Genomic DNA, 21,027 nt, shown 5'->3' with positions numbered 1-21,027 from the left:
AATTGATAGAGATTTTCACTTGGATATCAAGTCTTCGCGCTTCTACGAGTTATTTGTCACTTCGCACGCTGAACGCCGCAGCGTGGCGGTCCTCGCGCGAGTCGGCACAGTTTAGAAAATCTTCTCTTTTTAAAAAAAAAAAAAAAAAAAAATGGGCCGAAGCTCAAACTGTGCGGATTCTGCCGAGCGAAGCGAGAAAACCCGGGGAAACACCGCGGGTCGACCAGAGTGCCAAGTCTTCCAAATGATTAGGTTTCTCGTCTCATTTTGACGCCGGCTCTTTTCGCGCGAGATTTGCTCTGGTTTAAAGGTCGTCAGGTCTGCGCGCCGTGACGCGTCGTCGCGTCTCTCTCTCACGGACGTCTTCTGCTTCTGTGCCCTCCAGAGCTGCCATCAGCAGGGACCCCTTTTACGAGATGCTGGCGGCCAGGAAGAAGAAGGTGTCGTCCATGAAGAGGCACTAGAGCTGCTCGGCTCTCCCGACGTTGCACTTGACAGAGCGTGTGGGGCCTGAGGGGGGGGGGGCGGCGGGGCGGGGGGGGGGGGGGGGGGGGGAGGAATCCGGGCGTCTGCTCGCCCCTTTCCGGGCCGGTGCAGAGGCCTCGGCCGAGGTCTGCCCCCCCCCCCCCCCCCCCCCCCCCCCCTCCCCCCTCACCTCTCTGGGATGCGTCACCGGAGTCTGGCTTTTGGGACTCTGCGGGCCAGAAAAGGAAAAAAAAACAGAAAAAAAAAAAAAAAAACAGGAAGCATGCTGGGCTTTTTAGATAAGAGTCAGAGTCAGGGCCAAAGCCTCGTCTAACCTCCCGTCTGAATGTCTCTTTCTCTCTCAGCTTTGTATGTGCTCTCTTGTCTACGAGGCCGGAAGGGAATCTTGCTGCGCAGCTCAGCAAAATGCCCTTTTGAAGATGCTTTAAAACAAACGGTCTGCGTATACTTTGCACACACACGCACACACACACGCACACACACACACGCACACACACACACACACACACACACAGGCGCTCATGCAGTCCCCCGGCGCACACGTCGTTTAACTCAGCAGGTCTGATCCGAGTGTGGCACCCCAACCAAAAATGTTCCTCACCGCCTGAAAGAAAAGACCGTTTTCTGATGTGCTTTAATATGTTTCGGTAATACGTGTCTTATTTTTTTTTTTAACAGCTTCTGCTGTCGATTCCTCTCGAGTCTTTTTTTTTGTTTTGTTTTGTTTTGTTCGTTTGCTTTTGTAAAATAAAATGGTCTCTCATCGGAAGCTGCGCAGGGGGATCATTATGGGAGAGGGAGGGGTTTTGGGTAGGATTTGCCAACCGTCGAGTGATTTTTCTAGAAAACAAAGTAGAAAACATAAACTTCTGTGTTGGGAAAAAAAAAAAAAAGAAAACAAACAAACAAACAAACAAACAAACAAACAAACAAAAAAAAAAAGTTGCCACTCAGGAGATTGTTACTATGTTCCGAAACTTTCCACGTGGAGTTCACTTCGGATCCCGCTCGCACGCACGACGGTCGTGCGGGGCAACGAAAGGCTCGACCGCGTCTCGGACTGAACTGTTTTTTGTAAATGTGAAGCTGCAGCGATGGGTGTCCGTCTGTCCGTCTGGACAGGGTCTCGGCGTTGGATCCGACTCTCAGTGCCCCGAAGGTCCCGCGTCGTTGCATCCCGAGGGATTAGTGACCGGCGTCTTTCACTTCGGGCTCCCGAGGTCTTGTCAGGACAACACAACTGTCAGCCCCCCCCCCCCTTTTTTTTTTTTTTTTTTTTTTCCTTTCCTTTTCTCTCTTTGTCTCACCTTGTTCACTTTCTATTACTGTATCATACAAAAGTAATTTAAATGTCATAAAAGGTTCCTTTCCTGAAGCGCTCCAGATGAACCGTGATGAGAAAATGCTGCTGGTTAGCGACAGTCGTTCCGAGTTTTTCTTTTCCCGGTCGAGCACCGATTTTTATTTTATTTTTTTTAATTTAATTTTTTTTTTTTTTTTGTCTCCTGCTTTTCAAAGTACGCTCGTTTTGGTCGAGGGTCACCTGCTGTATTCAATAGCGGAAACGAATCGTGTTCGGCCTTCAGCCCAACCCCTCGCCGATCGTTGGAAAACGCCGCGCGCTTCAGGTTTGACATTTTTGTTGCGGAGGCTTTAAATGAGCACAATTAAACGTGCGAATCGTTGAAACTATGCCTGGAAAAGAAAAGAAAAAAAAAAGGGTCGTCCCCGTCTCAGGATCCGATATTTGTCGTGAAACGAAAACAAAACTACTTTTTTCTATCAGGAAATGCACTGTGGTGAACCCAAAAGACGGCGGGCGGGACGGCGGCTCATCGGTCCCGCCGCGGGCGGCGACGCGTCAAAAGGCGAAACTCGCGTCGAGGTACAATATTTTGGTTTTTTTTTTTTTTGCAATCGCAGTCAAGAGTTGCGCGCCGAGCGGTTGCCTGTTCTGCTCTCGTCGCCGGTCGTCTCGTTTGTGCCTGCTGTCCGTTAATCCCGTTTCCTGGTTCTCCTCCTCTCTTGCTCCTCTCAGCGCACCTCTCCTAGAGGATTAAGTAAAAAAAAATGCAAAACAATCATACTTCTAGACAGTATTGGTTTATTTATCAAAGTTGTACATATTTAAATGTATAGTGTTTTTTTTTGTTGTTTTTTTTTCTTTCCTTCAGTTTGTTTCCTTTTAGTTTTGCCATTTTCCTTTTGGTATTCTGTTATAATGTTTGATTTCAGGTTTCTATCAACGCCATTTAATCAAGCTGAAATAAAGACGTTTGTCACGACGTTGGCTGTCTGCGAATGGTTTTACACAACTGTGAGTTCGTGCTGAGCTCGTGTTGCAGTTCCAAAATCTCTCCAGTAGGTGGCAGTATGTGATAAGGCCCACCAAGGCATTCTGCAATCTTAACAGTACTGCAGCACGCAAGAAGTTAAATGCATATTTTGTATTTTTTTTGTATTGATAATTAATTGGAGCTTTCCAAATCAGTCTCTAATTAAATCATGGGTTAAGTGAGGCCAAGTTTTCTGTATGCCCATGAATACTGAAATTCCACTTGAGGGCAGACTTGAAATTGAATCATGCCCTCTCAGTTCTGGCAAAGGCACACATTACTCCAACCACATTTGCACTCTTATGAAAAAAAAAAAAAAGAAAGAAAAAACGACAACAAAAAAAACCTCAATATTTCATATCTTTTCACAAGCCAATGTTTTCAAAGTGTTTATAGCATAAGTGCTGCAGGGAGCAGGGATAAGTCAATATTTACAAGTGAATGTGCATCATATTAAATGATGCCTGGAAAAGCAATCAATAGAAATGACTTTTTCTCAATGGAGCAGGCATGCCGGAAACAGCAGAACATAATTGTTGTGATAAAGTGCTGTTGGAGCACATTTGTAATCATGACGACTGAAATAGAGGAGAAAATGCACATTTCTGTTGACGTCCACTTGACTTGGATGTTGTGGGTTTTATTCAATGAATATTAAAAAAAGAAAAAAGGAATGACTTTGATCTCACTTGTGGACAAAAGAGATTGCATACTCTTACAGGCTATCACCATGGAGATCAGTAAATACTGCGACAGAACCGAGATCAAGTACTGTTTTAACTTCACAGCGTGACATAAAGGATGGAGAAAAATGTCCCATCAGTTTCTAAAAAAAAATAATCCTTTATGCTGTTTTTGTTCGCAAATCAAACCTTGGAAGAGTCTGCCTTTTATTTAAATTTTTTTTTAGCTGACAAAAAAAAAAAAAAAAAGTCTCCTTTTCAGCATCTTGTAATGAACAAGACAAAAGAAACTGCTGTTCAGACCGGTCGGGGTAAACATTTCGGCTACAAAAGCACTTTGTCGTGCAACAATCCAGACTGAACAGTCACAGGAAATGCTAAATTCTACCGACAAATGCAGCAGAAATTAGTGCAGAGTTGTGATGAAGTCAAATCTTTACGTTGCGGGTTTTAAATGTTCTGACTACCCGAGTCTATTGAAGGTGAAACATGTTTATTTGAGCAGCAAAACCAGAGAATTAGTAGTTTCAAAAGCCCTTTGATCTGTGAAGGATTACAATCTTTTTTTTTTTTTTTCCTCCCTCCAGCAAAAGCAAATTATTCAGAAATTCAAGGATAAATTAATCCGTGCTAATTTGTACGAAATGTTCCTCCCCTTGGTCACATGCCTGCAGTGTTGTGTGAAGACACGGGTGCAAATTATGAAATGAGTTGTTCCAGATGTTCCCTGAAAACGCACGACGGCACGACATTTGCACAACAAGATCTCTGATTTGCATCTGTGCGTTCGGTTGCCCAAATGAAAAAGGAGTTGTTGTTGTTGTTGTTGGGGGGGGAAAAAGCAGCGTGGATGGGAAAATTGCCCGTAATCACCATTTTCAAGCAACAATTTTTGTTTTGCATTGCATTGCTACTGTAAAACAGGATGACAGTGATGTGTTTGAGAATTACAGTGCAGGGGCGAGGAAGTGACCCTGACTGATGGGAAATGAGAGGCATGTTGCCACAGTAACATGAAAAAAAAAAAAAAAAATGTGTGGTGGTTGTGAAGCAGCAGAAGCAGGGAAGTGTTTGTGTGTGTGTGTGTGTGTGTGTGTGTGTGTGTGTGTGTGTGTGTGATGTGCACTGTTCTTCACTTCTCATGTTTCTCACTGCGGTTTCCGAAACAGAAAACGGTGGACTTGCGTCTTATTTTGTTTTTGTTTTTTTTGTTTTTTTTTCCCCTGGGAGGCCGAGCTCCGTGTGCGTGACAGAGGGTGACTGTTTCATCCGTCCTGACCCAGAATCAGTGGAGAGCTGAACAATAGCAGGAGGGTGCACGTAACTGTACTGAAAGGAGAGCCTCCTGTTCCCAGAGGGATAGTTTGGAAGTCTGATTATTCTTTTTTTTTTTTTTTTTTTTTTTTTTTTAAACACAATATAAAGTGACCCGGGCTCAGTGTGTATACCTGACCTCACCACTCAGTCGCGCGCGCGCAGTCATGTCAGGCCTGCCTGGTGGATTTTGTGGTTGAGCTGACGAGGAGGGGGGGGGGGAGGGGGGGGCTCTCATAGGGCCAGGCGGTAGGATCCTCCGTCTCCTCCAGTAAGTGGAGACATGTGAGACCAGGCAGGTTCCAATTAGGCCCAGACGGTTTCCCAGAAGTGCTGTAGTTCCCCCCCTACCACCACCACCACCATCCACCCCCCTCCGCCCCTCGGCCCACCGCGGCGGGAGAGGGGTAGCACCCCCACCGTGTCCAGACCTGACCTCAGCTGGCATGAGAAGGGACCTTTTTTTTTTTTTTTTCTTTTTTCTTTTCTCGTACTAAAAATAATTTGACACACAACAAGACAGGCGATGCTCGCGCAAACAAACAAAGCATGCAGCACGCAGCCCCGGTGGAGATTTTCCCCGCACAAACCGGCTCACAAGCTGCGCAAAGGATTTGCTTCAACAGGTCTCTCAGTTTTCAGCTTTTGCACACACAAACAAACAAACAAAAAAAAGTTGATCCAAGTGTTGCTTTGAAATTGATATTTTAGGGCTTAAAAAGCTGTCGGTCTCTGTGAGTCACTGCTGCTGCTGCTGCTGCTGCTCTTTGACAACAACAAGATGTCAAGGCCGATTCAGAAAACGTGTCGGACCTCGAATAGCGGAACAGTCGTGTTTATGCGAACGCGAGCGACATTACACACACACACACACACACACACACACACACACACACACACAGACAGACAGACCGGAGCCGTTTTTGCAGCTCATAATCAGAAATGTTTACAGATTCGGCAGCATCTTGCTGCGTTTAAGTCGCGTATACACTTCAGGTGCCGTGCTGACAGATGCATCTGCGCTTTTTACTGGAAAAACACAAAACCTGCCTTAGATCACTTCAGGAATCTCCTGCTCTGGAAAAGGGACACCGAAAGTCATCCTCGGGGCAGGATTTCTGAGAAAAGGGAGTTACAAAGCGGCCACAACAAAGTCTGCACATCCCCTCCCCCCCCCCCCCCCCCCTTCCCTCCCCTCCTCCACTGTCTCCCACCCCTTGCATCGCACTCTCTTGCCTGACATTCACTCCTGTACTGGGAACATCATATTTACACTACTGTAAAGCTTGAGCGCCTGCCAGCTGTTTATAACAGTCATAGTCCAAAAGCAGTAAAACACGGCTTGTTTTCTTTTTCTTTTCTTTTTTACTGCTGGGGGGGGGGGGGCGTGGGGTGAACTCCTTGCTGGGATGTAGGATATACGACTTTACGAGTAATTTCATCGCAAACATGCAGTCGAGTGAGTTTGGAAAGTTGCCTTCACCCAAAATCTCGCAAAACATCTATTTTTTTTTTTTTATTATTATTTTTTAAAGTAGCTCGGTCCAGAGAAGCAAACGGGCTCAATTTGGCGTTTTTAAATGACAAAAAGCTGAGCGGCAGATGTCCGTCTGCGAAATGTTTGGTGACTCCAGGATTTTTAAGGGCTGTGTTTTTGAAAGGAAATATTCAATTTCTTTCTTCATGGAGAAAAGGCTGTTTGTTTTTTTCCTTAACAGCTGCGGCTGTTCCTAAAAAAAAAAAAAAAAATCTGAGGATGTCCTGTTCATTGTTGACACACTGACCTAGATAGAAGACGATTAAGGAAATAAACAGATCAAACAAGTTGTACTACACCTCCTGTTACTAAAGCAGGTGAACACACAGATTTTACGAGCCCGTTGTAAACAGAAGTGTAAAGCTCGGTAACACAGCTGTCAAATCATTTACCACATTAGACGGTATAAGAGTGTAAATTACTGGCATTTTTTGAAAGACGCAACCAACAGAAAAGTCTAAATCGAAGTATTTGTTCCTGGAATGTAAATCAGCTCACGGGATTGAATTTAGGACAATTGGAGCCGAGCTGAGAGCAAGAAGCTGTCTTTGTGCCCCGTCGATTCGATTTAAAGGAAAGGAAGAATCTACTTTTGTTTTGTTGTTGTTCTGCTGCTGACCTTTTTTGTTGTTGTTGTTGTTGTTGTTTGGTAGTGAACTTGCTGACACGGCTGCAGACTAACTGTGTGAACAGAACAAAAGTTTGCTTGTCCCGGTGGGAAAATGGGAATGTGGGATTTGTTTTTTTTTTTTCTGCACATTCGCTGAACAGTGGGTGGCTCGCATTCTGGGAAACGGAGACTTTTTTTTTTTTTTTTTTTTTTTTTTTTTGAAGCGTGGTGTGAAAAGAAGCTTTCTTTCTTTTTTTTTTTTTTTTTTTCTCCTATCACTGAATCCTCCTGTATATTATCTCTTGTCCATTGCAGTTTATTGTTCAGGCACATACTGAAATCTCAGCCGGATAAAGCGGGAAGGTTTTCTTGGAACAGGCCTATTGTTTGTTTACATGCAGGCTGAAGGTTTTGGGACAGAATGTACCTTCCTTCCAAGATTTTTTTTTTTTTTTTTTTAGTTAAGAACAGGAAAAAGAAGGGAAAACGAGGCATGCGGTTTGGAGCAGCTCCAGAAGAATTTCCTGTCTGCAGGGAGTGCCCAGCTAGAGGGGGACAAAAGGAAATTGCCTTGCAGAAAGAGACTGAGAGAGGCCTGGAGGGCTGCTGGGCCCTTATCTGGTCTCTGATCCAGGATCGGCTCCTTCTTTTTTTTTTAAATTCTAATTAAAGCCATTGTTATTCTCGACAAGATGCATAAAACCTGTATGGGTATTACGGTTCAGAGCCTGTCAAAGTAAAAAAAAAAAAAAGCATCATTGAGCTCCTTTGTTATGAAACGTGTGTTCAGAATGCACATCTGATGTGTATGTAGGAGATGCCGGGCGGACGGGCCCTCGCCTCCCCTCCGCCGGGGCCTCCGGGCGCAACACTGACTTGCTGTTTTCAGAGGCCACGAAAAACCTCAACGTGTAGGAGTTGCATTTCCATGATGTCGGTCGGGCGGACAGGAAAAACGAGATTATCGCTGCGCCCGAGAAACAAAAGGGGAAAAAGAAGAAACGCCGATAATGCAGCTGGCCTCCTTTCAGAAGAAGCAAGGAAACAAACGCTCTGATGACGTCAGAGAAGATGAAAGAGGGCTCCTGTAAGTCTCTGTGGCCGAACTCTGAACAGGAACACACCTGCAGCCCTTAACAATGGGCTCCATTCAACACTGGGAAATTTTTTTTTGCCCCGTAGGCAGTTTATAGTCGCCTGATGTGACTTCACCGCGTTTGCTGTGAAGAGATTTCGTGCAAGGTCATCGAAATCCCGGTCGCAGGCGAGTATGGAATCGTTTTACCGAATGAGGGATCAAAGCTTTCCCCCGGGTGACTGATGAATCCAGGGTTGCGTATCCTCCGAACACGTGTTGGCTTGAGTCGGGCCCTTCGGCGTTAATGCGGGGCGCGAAAGGGAAGGCGACTTTATCAGCTAGAGGTAAAAAAAACGAGGGTTTGGAGATGCGGTTCCTCTTAAAAGTCGCGGGAACGTCTTCCGGGTAGATCGCCTCCGATACGCGGAAATGTCGCCCTTGTCCTCTGCCCGGAACGCGTCGCGGGCCGTTTATCAGCGGCCCTTATCTGAACGGCCGCCGCAAAACAAACCCGGGGTGTGAACGTCGAACGTGCACGTTGAACCTATCCGGAAATGTCGGGCTTTACTGGCACGGCTCGGGATCAGATTACGATTACTGCGCGATGGGGGGGGGGGGGGGGGGTGAGTGTGTTGTTTCTGTGTTTGCATGTGTTCCATGCGTATGGATAACCAGCTTATTATTCTGTTTGCACATGAATACTGTGTGTGTGTGTGTGTGTGTGTGTGTGTGTGTGTTCATTGCGGCGCCTCGGGCGCATTTACTCAAGGTGCTCTCGGTTAACGGCGTCTCTCTCTCTCTCTCCCAGCCGACCTGCTCTTACGGTGCAGACAGATTTCTTACCATCTGCCCCAATGACATCAGCCCGGCTATTTCTGGGATTTGTGGGAAGTCCATTTCCAAGATCCCGATTATGTCACCGGCTCCGTTCGTCTCCAAGCATTTGATACTGATAAACGGACTGCGGCAGCAGAGGCGGCGGCGGCGGCGGCAGGCCGAGACGGGCGGCCGGCCGGCATCGGATCAATCGCATTATCAGCCTTGATCCGATCTGAGCCGCGGCCCGATTTGGACTCCGAGCGTTTCGGGGGGAGGGGAGGGGGGGAAATGCGGACAGGTTTGCAGCTCGCGCACCGTCGCGGTCCGATTTCAGTCGGAAAGGGCGCGGCGATCCGAGAGGTGCGGGGTCGTCAGTCCGGCAAACGATGACGACGCTCGTGGCCGGCAGCTGAACGCGGTTCCGCCGCCGGCCCGGCTGAGCCTAAAAACTGGAAACGGGGAGAGAGAGAGCTCTCCCGTCTCCGCTCAAGAGGGAACGACCGCCGACGGGCGTGACGCTCCGAAACGCATGATGCGCGCAAACAGCAATTTGTCATTTTCTCTTGTTTTTTCGGCGGTCGCGTGCCAAACTATCAGGCTTACCGAAACAGCAAAGCGCCGTCGTTCCGCTTTTCATTTTGTTTGGATTAAAGCAGACGAGGTGAGACGTGTGCGTCGGTGAACTTCCTCCGGAGAGAGTCCTGCGATCGCCTAAAAGTCCAACGGCGCCGCTTGGCGGTTCGCGGGGCGTCAGCTGAGACGCCGCAACTTTCCAGTAAACGTCGAGGCGCCGCGTGCTCGGCGACCGCGTTCAGCCCGACGCGCTTCCTGTGGGAAAATAACGACGCGCTGGACGCTGCTGTATTGATGTGAAAATAGTCGCCCGCCGCGTTGCGCGAGCTCCGTGCGATTCGGTAAGAAAGGGGCTCTGACATTCCGGCACGCGTCCGAAAGGAACGCGGCGAGTCCGTCTCGGTAACAGCCGAAAGCCCGGCTCGCTGCGGCGTGGTTGGACTGCTGGGAACTGATCCGTGGTTGGACCGCTGGGAACTGATCTGCGGTTGGACCGCTGGGAACTGATCCGTGATTGGACCGCTGGGAACTGATCCGCGGTTGGACCGCTGGGAACTGATCCGTGATTGGACCGCTGGGAACTGATCCGCGGTTGGACCGCTGGGAACTGATCCGTGATTGGACCGCTGGGAACTGATCTGCGGTTGGACCGCTGGGAACTGATCCGTGATTGGACCGCTGGGAACTGATCCGTGGTTGGACCGCTGGGAACTGATCCGTGGTTGGACCGCTGGGAACTGATCCGCGGTTGGACCGCTGGGAACTGATCCGTGATTGGACCGCTGGGAACTGATCTGCGGTTGGACCGCTGGGAACTGATCCGTGATTGGACCGCTGGGAACTGATCCGTGGTTGGACCGCTGGGAACTGATCCGTGGTTGGACCGCTGGGAACTGATCCGCGGTTGGACCGCTGGGAACCGATCCGCGGTTGGACCGCTGGGAACCGATCCGTGCGCTCTTTCTTGCGCGACCCCGTTCACAAGAACACTACGCGTTCCTCGCATTGTCTCGTCGACTTACGCCGGGAAATAAAAAGCCGGGACGAACGGCCCGCGGAGCTCAAACAAGGGATCGGCAAGTTTACCACACTTCTTCTGTGGTGTTGTCACATTTAAAAAAAAAAAAAAAAAAAGTTCTTTCCCTCTCCTCTTCCTCATTTTGATAAGAGCAGAATGTAAATATTGGAGCTGTGCCCGAAGTAAAAAAAAAAAAAGAATTTGGTCATAAAATATTCTCGGCAGTTTAATAGGCTTCCCGTCAACGCATTTCCGGGGGACGATGATTTATAGGGTTTAGTCGGGCGACGGGTAAAAACGAAGAGGCCGTTTGAAATTGGGTGAAACGGGCCACGCGCGACCAGAGTAGCCCGGGGGAGGGGGTGGGGGGGGGGGGGGGTCGTCAAATATGTCGCCGATGAGTTTGTGGGCGTGAAGAATAGAAGTAAATGGCTCTCGGTTCTGCTTTTGGCCGGGACCGCCGTAAATAGGCGCCGCGCGATACGCAGGGGAGGAATGCAAAGTGTGCCCGGAACGTGACGGCAGACTTTACTGCCAACTTTCGCAACTTTTCTCAGAGCGCGGCGAGCCAATAACCTGTTCGCGAGGAGCCTGCTGATTTGATTACAAAGAAACGGCGGCGCTTTGTTTACAAGCGAGAAGGCAGGTGGAAACGGCCCTGCAGAAGGAGACACAAGTGGAGTGTACAAAGTAGTGCTGCGCAAACTTAAATTATACTGGGAAAAGTCTGTTTCTGTGAGCTTTTGTGCCAGGAATCTATTTGAATATATATATATTTTATTTGTTTTATTATTATTATAATTCGTAACCACTTTGCCCACTTATTACAGTTTTTACTGTCACATGGCGTCATCACTTCCCGCTGGGAGGAAAACAACATAAATAATAATAAGTGAAGCCTTCTTTTCTGTAAAGTTGCGCAATCGGCGCGATGAACGGCATCCTCTGACACGAGCGAACAAAATGTTCTTGAAAGAATTCCTGGAATCGCTCCACATACCGGCGGAAGACTACTGGTAAACGTAAAATGTGTCTTTATCCATACCATAAAGCCCTATTGTGAGCGTTTTCTCAGAAGGAACGGATTGTGAAAAACAAGGGTTTTTGCGGCATTCTCAGCTGTGGTGGTCACGCAAGGCACTTCCCATCATTCACAGACACACACACACGCACGCGCACACACACACACACACACACACACACACACACACACAAAGAGCGATACTGACGGCGACACAGCGAAACACAGAGAGGGAGAAAGAGAAAGAGTGTGTTACCAGGAAAGTATCACTGGATGATTGTTAATCACACAGAAGTGGCTTTCCTCAACCAACAAGGAAGTTTTTACAGTAATATAGTTATGAATGACGGCACACCGAAGCTGACGAATAGCGACATGAAAACAAGCAGGTGGAGCCAAGAAGCGCCGTTCTCGATAACGATGCAGCGCCAACCGGAACTAATTGACTGATACACCAGGAACCTGCCGGCATATCTGAACTCATCAGCCGCCTACAGTAAATCGCTCGATTCCAATCGGGAATCGTTTGGATTTCACAGACCCGCCCCCCCCCCAAAAAAAATAGCTTCCTCTTTCATACAGTTTCATTCAGGCTTCTCAGTAAATTGGAATTTATAGAAAACAAAGATTTGACTTGAAATTCCATCCGGCATAACAACACGATGTTAAAAGAAAAGAAAATAACATTCACCGGTATTCCAATCTGAATTCATGGATCTCCATTATTCAGCTGTGCAAACAATAGTGGCGCCTCTGTAGTTGCCAACACCACAAATAATTACACACAAAAAAACCAAAATTGGCAAAACACATAAATCTTTCAAAAGATCTCCCTGTTAAGTGAAATACTGCTCAACCAAGCAGCTCCAAAATATTTTGTTGAATAATATTTTTTGGCTTTTCGTCGCTCTTTTCCAGGGGAGATGCCCGCTTTTTTTTTTTTTTTTTGCCTTCATCCCCAGCGGGTTTACGGGAACCATGAGCGAGAGTCAATTTCTGAGTCAGTGTGGGAAAACCTAAACAGCTGCCTTTTCCACTAAACACTGGTTTAGACGCACCGACTTATCATGCAAGGCCTCGTCTCATCCACTAAACTGAGGACAAAATCATCGACTCTGCATGTGAATTTAAACTCTTTTTTTTTTTTTTTTTTTTATAGTATTCTTAGAGTTTTAGTTCACCAATTGCATCCAGTTGGGCCAGGAAACATTCAGAAACTTGCAAAGAAGTACAAATGGGTGTTTTTGGTTTACTATTTAGATTCCTAGAATCTATAAAAGACATAGCACACACATCCCTGAAGAGCCAATGTGTCATTGCCAAGTCTCACACCCACAGATGTTTGGCTGGATTCCCTTCATGTGTTTGAGTTGAAGGCTGTCTTAGCTACAGGTCACTTAGTTCGTCGGCCACCTTGCGTGACCAGGGTTTACCTCCGGTATACGTACAGTCTGCATAGTGGGTTCCATGGAGACGAGGTGAGCTAAAACGTAGTGTGTGTGTGTGTGTGTGTGTGTGTGTGTGTGTGTGTGGGGGGGGGGGGTGTTCAATTCCAGCTCGAGTCGTCTTATTGCTCTTTCTCCCTCCCATTGACTCCTATCAGGAATTTAGTGTTCAAAGTCGGGAGATTTGATGCCTCACAATGATGACACAATAGATTTTCTGGAAACGAGCTGACTGTTACAAGGCCATCCTAGTGATTTTCCTTCCCACCCTTATCCTGCTGCTGGTATTCAGGCAACACCTGACTCAACTCTGTGGACACAGCTGGCTTTTACCAAAGCCCATCAAGCTCTGTGGCGTCAGTTTGATGCCCGCAAGCTCCTCCCTTTGTCCAGCTCCCTGCTGAAGTTTGGTAAAAGAAAAAAACCTTTGCGAGTTCTATCTTTTTTTGTTTTGTTTTTTTGCTGACTTTCTGTTTTCTGCCTGCTTTCTCCAACAGGCCTCAGCCAGTAAAAGGCAGACACTGCAATGACACCAGAGCCTGGGGTTAATCTGTAACACTACAACCACCTGAGGCTGACGGTGGTCATAGCTGAGTCAGCAGGGAAGGAGATCGTATGAGCGCTCTTATCAGTCACACTTGTGTTGCCAAAGATTAGCGTCACTTCCAAAACATGATGCGGATACACAATAGTTATAAAGTGATGATAAAGACAGTCTTACCTTAAGATTCAGGTCAGGAGATGAGTTGGGGTCACCACGATGGGCGGAAAACTTTTTTTTTTTTTTTTTAACTTTTTTTTTGCCATCATATAGTCAAAAATCAAGGACTCAAGAGGTCGAGAACAGATACAAACACTTGAATTGGAAAACATTCTATAATTTTTTTTTTAAGAGTTCTGTCTAAGTAAATACAATTTTTTTTTGGGATAGATTGTATTAATAATATTATTAATAATATTGACATTGCATAAAGTCCTTTGTATGTATGGTCATGTATGGTAAGAGGTTGTGCTCATGTCTTTTAATGTTTTAGTGTTGCAACAATATGTTTGATGCTTTATATTGGAGTCCGTGAGGACTGGGCTGCCTGCGTGCACAGATGAACTAAGTACAACATTAAAGCACATATTTTAATAACGAGGAGATTTGGAGAGAGCGCTTACAAATCTTATGACAAGTATAAAAACTTCAAAAGGAGTCATTAAAAAAATAATAATTGGGCCAAACACTGCAGGGAAAAAGCGGATATAAAGCCGGACAACAACGAGAAAACAATAACCGGCTGCCCTTGGATACCAGCTGTTGCTAGTGGGAAATGTGCCATGACGTTACCAAAAATGTGGCGCCCTCTATGGGGAATTAGTGCTCAGGATGACCCGGTGTTACTATGAGTTTCTCCGAAACAGATTACATAAACTGCCTCAGTTAAGACTGAATCTCCACGCTTGAAACCAAAAGCGGAAGTCTTATCAGAAAAGAAGAGCATACGTAATCACATGTGAATATAACCTTATGATTCTATTTTATTTTTTTTATTTTATTGCATATACTGTGCGTTTTTATATTTAATATTGTTTACTGTTATTTTATTTCTTTCCTGTATCTATAAATGCTGCCGTAGCGAAAAAAAAAAAAAAAAAATCTCCCCTTGGGGATTAATAAAGTAACTATCTATTTAGCTATCTATCTATGGACTTTCTCGGTCCCTAAAAAAAAAAAGTATTTACAAGACAAAAGACACCTGGTTAATAAAATAAGCATTGCTTGGAACTCCTCCATAAGTTCATTTTGGAGGAACAGCGGGGCGGGGGGAGGAGAGAGAGAGAGAGAGAGCACTTCTCATAGCAGGAATCCTTAGAAAAAAATAAATAAACACACGCTTCCTGTCAACCTGCCAAGAGAGAGGCTTTACTGGAAAGAGGAGGAGTCTCCAAGCAAATACGAGGACTCCTCTCCTCCCACCTCACTTATAAACCCTCAGCTCGGCAGGGCAGCACGCAGGCTGTTACGCACCGGAGTAGACTACTTTTCAGTCCTCAAGTTTGTTGACAAAGAAGTTTCAGAAGAACCATTTGACCAACCTAAGAGACTAAACGAGCCTTCTATCCGACCGAGCATTTGGATTTAACTTACAAGAGAGAGTTTGGAGAAACATTGAAGGTGAGGATCGCTTTTTTTTTTTCTTTTTTCTTTTTTTTTACCCCCAACACTTTTCATCAACGTATAAATAGAATTTAAAAGTGCATATTAAGTCATGTCTTGGATGTTTACCTTGCTCAAGCAAACTGTTTAGAGAAGCCGATATTGGCACGTAAATTGCGCAATGAGTATTACGTTGTCTTTACTGGAACTGACCGTGGTGCCTCATTCCCGAGGGCAGATTACACAGAAAAAAGTTTCCCCGAAATGGCTGGAACTTAGATGGAGGCAATTATAGTCAAGCACGCTGTTAAAACCACAACTCGTTTCCAACAAAGGACTTACACAAGTTAGAAGTAGGGTCCCTTTTTTTTGTTTGTTTTTTTTTCCTTTTTTTTCTTCTAGATTGCAAAAAGTCATCCCCAGAAATGTTTGAGACATTTGAGACGTACATCTAGCTCTAGAAAAAAAATTGTTTCCAGTAGAGCTTCGGGAGTGGAAGAGTGGGCTATTATATTAACGCCCAATGTGATTAAAAATGATCTGGAAAATTGTGTCTGTGTGTAGTCAAACTTTTAAACAGAATTATAACATTTAGTTGAATCTTTTTTTTTTTTCTCCAAACTGACCTTTAACTCACTCCTCCTCTTATTCCTCCTCAGGTGTTTCCTTTCCAGACAGACTTGAGAGCTGACCTGCGCCTGCCCCAGACTATCCCCTGAACCTCTGTTTGACTCCACCTGTTCTTTTCTGGTCTGTGTGGCACCCAGACTGCCTAAAGAGCGGGCACAGCGCCATGGTAACTCACAGCAAGTTTGACTCCGCAATGAGCAGCAGCCTCTTGGACGCCAGCATGCGGCTGCCTTACCGTTACAAGACCTTTACCTCTAAGACGCAGTACCAGATGGTCCTGGCCACGCTTCACAAACTCCAGGAGAGTGGCTTCTACTGGAGCGCCATCACCGGCAAGGAGGCCAACGCCATGCTGGCGGTTGAGGCAACGGGCACCTTCCTCATCCGGGACAGCTCTGATAACCGACACCTGTTCACCCTCAGCGTCAAGACAGCGTCGGGCACTAAGAACCTGCGCATCCAGTGTGAATCGACCTCTTTTTACCTCCAAACAGACCCTAAGAACGTTCACTCTGTTCCCCACTTTGACTGCGTCCTCAAGCTGATTCATTACTACATGCCTCAGAGCAAAGGCAACGCTCGCAGTGGGAATATCTACTACATTTACTCTGGAGGGGAGAAGATCCCTCTGGAGCTCATCAGACCTCTCTCCTGTAGCTTGTCCACCTTGCAGCATCTATGCAGGAAAACAGTCAACGGACATTTGGACATGTCCTCTAAAAGAGACCAACTTCCACATCCGCTAAAGGAGTTCCTCCAGGAGTACGATGCTCCCATATAGGGGTGTCAGACGGACGCTCTTGAAGGGGCAAAGACTTAAAGAGGGTCACGAGGAAACCGGTTGGTTTCAGTACAGCTATGTGAAGACACACACCGAATCTGAGGAGTAACGATGCAACAGAGTCGACGGAATCCGGTCCGGTACTGAGCTTGCAAAAAGGAGCACGAGATGTGTGTAGGTCTCACAGAAACGTGGGAATCATTAAAGAGGAGACACTGCATTGAGGACGAATCCACAAAGAGGGGCCGAGAGAAAGGAAAAAGAGCACTGCTGTAATCTGGTGGTATTAATGAGAGATAACACCAACACCGCCGTCCTCCTCTGCTGCGCTGATGACGCAAAACTTACTAAAAACTGAAGTGACGCTCACAGTCAGCTGTCTACAGTGTGATGACGCACAGGTTCCCTCTGCTGCTGCTGCTGCTGCTGCTGCTGCCGCCGCTGCTTCCGCCGCCGCCGCTGCTGCTGCTACTAACCAGTGTGCTGTGAGGCCATCGAGCTCACACGCGCGTCAGCCTTCGAAAACAATCCATTAATTCGAGCCGGACCGGCTTCTTTGCTGGATGATAATCTTCGACGTTCATCCAGCAGCCGGCGACCTCTGGCCAAGTGGTCTGCTGGAAAATCACAGACAATGGAAACAAATAAGTGGACACTGATGGCCTTCCAGGTGTATTAGTGTAACAGCCGGGATAGAAAGGGCTGGCATTTTAATAATGATCTCCTAAGACCAGACAATGTGGACAGAAGATGTGTGTTGTTGTTTTTTTTAATATTTTGTTCAGAGGAATGGTGTATGCCAAATTTGCCAGAACCTGACAACAGTTTGTTGACTGAATCCTTCATGATCTTACTTGAGAAAGTAGCACCACTGCTGAGTTAAGCAAGTAAAGAGTCAAGCCTTTGTATGGCTTCAGTGGTGAGGACCTGCAATACCAGAAGATGTGGTAGTATTTGTGGCACAGACAGGATTATCACTGCTCGCAAAAGAATGTATTACATTTGGTATCTGTCTTTTCCTAACAAGGAGAATAATCAAAATGTATCTTATTTTTGTTAAAAACATGTTTACATGAGATAAGATGAAATGGTAAATCTGTTTTTGTGCTGTCTTTTATAAAGATGTATTTTCTTTTTGCCAGCCAAACCACTGGCTGTGGATGCTTGAAGATAGTTGAGAAGTTTGACGAAGCAAGTAGACTGATACAACTTTGCACTTATTTATATTTGGATGAACATTTAATTAATTTATAATAAATACTACTATTTTTCTACGAAATGACATCTCACTGTTTGATTTGCTTTGTTATGACCAAAACATGATTTGGGTAAACACATTATGCGCATGCAACTTCAAGTTTACTCGGCATTACTCACTTCTAGTTATTTTGCCAGAAAGGTCAGGCCTCAAGTGTTCCCCTTGAGTTTTACTAAGCATCAACCCACACGGGAAACCTCAGCTCCATGTGACACTTCATTCTTAAAGATACATTAAACATAAACACGTCTTCATTTTTTTTTATCATGTAGCAAGAGCTCTCCAATTTCCATTTTAAACATTAGTTTCTGTAGAAGATACGGCAAACTTAATTTTAGCTATAAGCAGAGAAAAACAAATGATTTCTTCATCAAACAAAGAAGCTGCTTCAGACAAAATACACCAGAACTTCAAAATAACAATCTAGACTTCTAGAGAAGTACAAGATGAGCCCTTCCTTGTGTGACTCACTACCGTCTTTGTAGGTGTTAGTGTGACCCAACACACTTGAGAATGCAAAAAATATAATGATGCAGCAGTCTCCTTTTAACATGAATGGCTTTTTATGAGTATTGAGATTCTCAGAAATGTTCCACTCTGCACACAAACAGGCGCTCGAGTAAAAACACATGTAGATACAAAGGAATCCAAAGACTGTCTATTTTCTGTTTCACGTGACGCTCCTTATCCTGTAATCAAGCTGAGTGACGACAGCGCCACGGAACAACGTGTTCTTAAGTTTAAAAACAACATGCTTCACACCCTGTCTGCTCTAACCTGCATGCTGGGATCTGAGACAACAGCCAGGCTTCAGCCAACAAAATGCAAGCAATGCCACAGAGCTGTATTTGAAGCACAGAGTGAGCAGATTCTCCTTAAATCCTAAATTACATAAAGGTTTCTCGTGCCTTGTGAATTACTGTAAGGGAAATCTTTGGAACAACACACCGTGTGCTCCAAGGCCTTCTTTCCTTTGTAAAAGCTGCCTGTTTATGTGTAAGAGTGGAGTGTGTTCATCAGTTTTGCATAATTTACAACTTATTTAATCATTAATGGTGCTAAATTTCACTATAATACCTCTGCCACCTTGCCAGTAAGTCTATTTATACTTTTAATTTGAGAGTTTTATAACAATTTGTCAGACCTTAAAAGGTCTGATTGAAGGCAAACACAAATATTTGGGTCAGAAGTAAGAAAAAAACAAAATCATCATGTTTTTTTTTTAGCAATACAGTACAATGAATAGTCTGTAGGGCCCAAAACATTGAGGAAGTAAGATAGTATTAAACAATTCTCAATCTATTTATTTCTACAATCTTTTATTGTCTTCTAAAATATAACATTTTTATTGTGACCACTTTTGAATGCACGGACACATCACTTCTACCGTGGACATATAAAGCACAGTAACATTAAGTGAGACCACAGCCGGGAACGCCTGCACATTAACTGCCTCCTGCTAAAATGATTGATGAACGGGAATCTGCAATAACCTCCAACATAATTACAGGAAGGAGATCCTGCTTTACCTGCTTCCACAGCACTTTACTATTTTCTCTCCACCAATGGGGCTCAGTGGTGAGCTAGCAGAGAGATGAAGGGTCTTTGACGTGTTAGTGCTCTGTGTAGTGGTCCAGCATAATGTCTTTTTTCCCAGTAATGTGCTAAAGTCAAAACCAACATTGTTCTACTGAAATACACATTCATTCATTTATTTTTCTTCACGAATTTCATTTAAGCTATGTCCATTTTAAAACGATATCCGTACACACTGGTGCTTCAGCACAGTTTCATACCAACATGCCTGAAAATAGTGCACACACACTGAAGTAAAACAATCCCCAGCTAAACCCACAGACTACGTCAGCAGAGAGGGAAAATATTGTTTAACTGTACAGGTGTGTGACTAGAAGTTTTGTTTCATGGATGCTTTTGTCAAATGAGATGCATTTTCAGGCATGTTAGTATGGACACAAACACAATAGTGTGAACGTGGCCTAAAACTCAGTCCTGGAATTTTCAAACCAAAACAAACAACATTTTAGCAGGAGTTTTAGTAGTGTGGATGCCGGCCATAAACGCGGGAAAAGTTATGTGTTTTAAAATGAAAACATATTAATGTGGATGAAGCCCTGACTATAAACTGTGTTGGAAATTCTTTGCTTTCCTTGTCAGGCATAAAATATTCCGAACAAGGTTAAACATCCTTGGATTACTTAGAAATGATCAATCAGAGGAATTAGAAATGTTATGAATCACTTTTATGGTTTCATTTACTTTAAAGATAGTGAGTGCAGACTGAGGCTGGGAGTGTGAAATGCCACATTTGTATGTGATATTACCAAATAAGTGCAGGCTACTACTGAGCTTAAAAACTAAATCATGGGATCATGAGTAAACCCTAGCTCTGTAGAAATGGGAAGCAGAAACAAAATGGTCAGGCAGTTAATGAGAAGTCTCAACAACTTTACAAAGGAATTAAGTTATAAAAGACAACACCTTTAATGCCTGACTGCCAGCTGCCAGCTGCCAGCTGTGTGTAATTTCTGTGGAGGACTATTAAAAGTACGCTGGCTTGGCTGTTGCTCCAGAGAAATTCTCTGGTACTGTAAGGTCATGTGATTTTAGAAATCAAGCTTTGAAGAGTCATACAAGTTGTCACCACAGCTAACCCCAACCAGTTGTTGCATCTAAGGTAATCTGAAACCACCGCAACTCCCGCATAGGTTTTTCTCAGGAAGTACCTGCATGTTCTCTGTACTCGACACAGAGCAGAGATGAGGAAAGATACGAATGCTTTTTTAATTAGGTACACAAGTTTTGCTAAAAATAGAGGAAGTACTTTTTCACAAAAATACAAACGTGTCAACCATTGTGCAGAGCACATTTCCTGTGTTTCAGATTACTGCTTGTCTATTTCATCTGGCGACACTGGAGACAGTTCCATTTAATTGTAGGATAATGTTGTTTTTTAATCTACCATTTGAATATTACCTTAATATGAGCATGTTTTTTTTTAAATTTCTGAATTAATGTCTATAGTATAATGGTGTTAGAAATTTTTTTTATTATTTATAAAGAAAATGGGTTGCCGAGCACATTCTGCTACAGTTCTGCCAGACTGACTTATTATTGTTTAAGTGTGCGTTTTTTGTCATGCTAGATTGATAATAAATACAACTTAGTTGTAATTACAAGTTGAAGGTAGAACTTAGCAACTTTCAGTGACTCCGGCTTGATGAAGTGTGCACTTCCAAAGAAATGCACCAGACAGTACACATAATAAGATCTACTT

General features: G+C 44.8%; 2 protein-coding genes across 4 annotated transcripts in view; both read left to right on the top strand.

Annotated features, from left to right (window-relative positions):
* The window catches only part of cyth1a (cytohesin 1a), a 40,094-nt gene extending 37,323 nt beyond the window's left edge, over positions 1 to 2,771 (top strand). For all 3 annotated transcript variants that reach the window (XM_069149041.1, XM_069149039.1, XM_069149040.1), the window contains exon 13: positions 386 to 2,771. In XM_069149041.1, coding sequence (XP_069005142.1) covers positions 386 to 464 — 79 coding nt within the window. In that variant the 3' untranslated portion in view covers positions 465 to 2,771. The remainder of the gene's footprint in view (positions 1 to 385) is intronic.
* An 11,126-nt stretch (positions 2,772 to 13,897) lies between these two features.
* socs3a (suppressor of cytokine signaling 3a) lies at positions 13,898 to 17,753 on the top strand. The gene is made up of 2 exons (XM_069149038.1): positions 13,898 to 15,081; positions 15,723 to 17,753. Exon 2 carries the CDS (start codon positions 15,857 to 15,859, stop codon positions 16,472 to 16,474), a length of 618 nt encoding a protein of 205 aa, XP_069005139.1. The 5' UTR covers positions 13,898 to 15,081; positions 15,723 to 15,856; the 3' UTR covers positions 16,475 to 17,753.
* The last annotated feature ends 3,274 nt before the right edge of the window (positions 17,754 to 21,027 follow it).

This window comes from Embiotoca jacksoni, unplaced genomic scaffold (assembly GCF_022577435.1).
Source record: "Embiotoca jacksoni isolate LCO1_2020_lvr unplaced genomic scaffold, fEmbJac1.0.p SCAF_15, whole genome shotgun sequence".
In the NCBI taxonomy this organism is placed as follows: Eukaryota; Metazoa; Chordata; class Actinopteri; family Embiotocidae; genus Embiotoca; species Embiotoca jacksoni.
Note: the sequence above shows the minus strand (reverse complement) of the source record. Positions and strands in the feature narration are given on the sequence as shown.

Coding starts and splice junctions, on each gene's coding strand:
- socs3a (XM_069149038.1), top strand. CDS start 15,857: ATGGTAACTCACAGCAAGTTTGACTCCGCAATGAGCAGCAGCCTCTTG.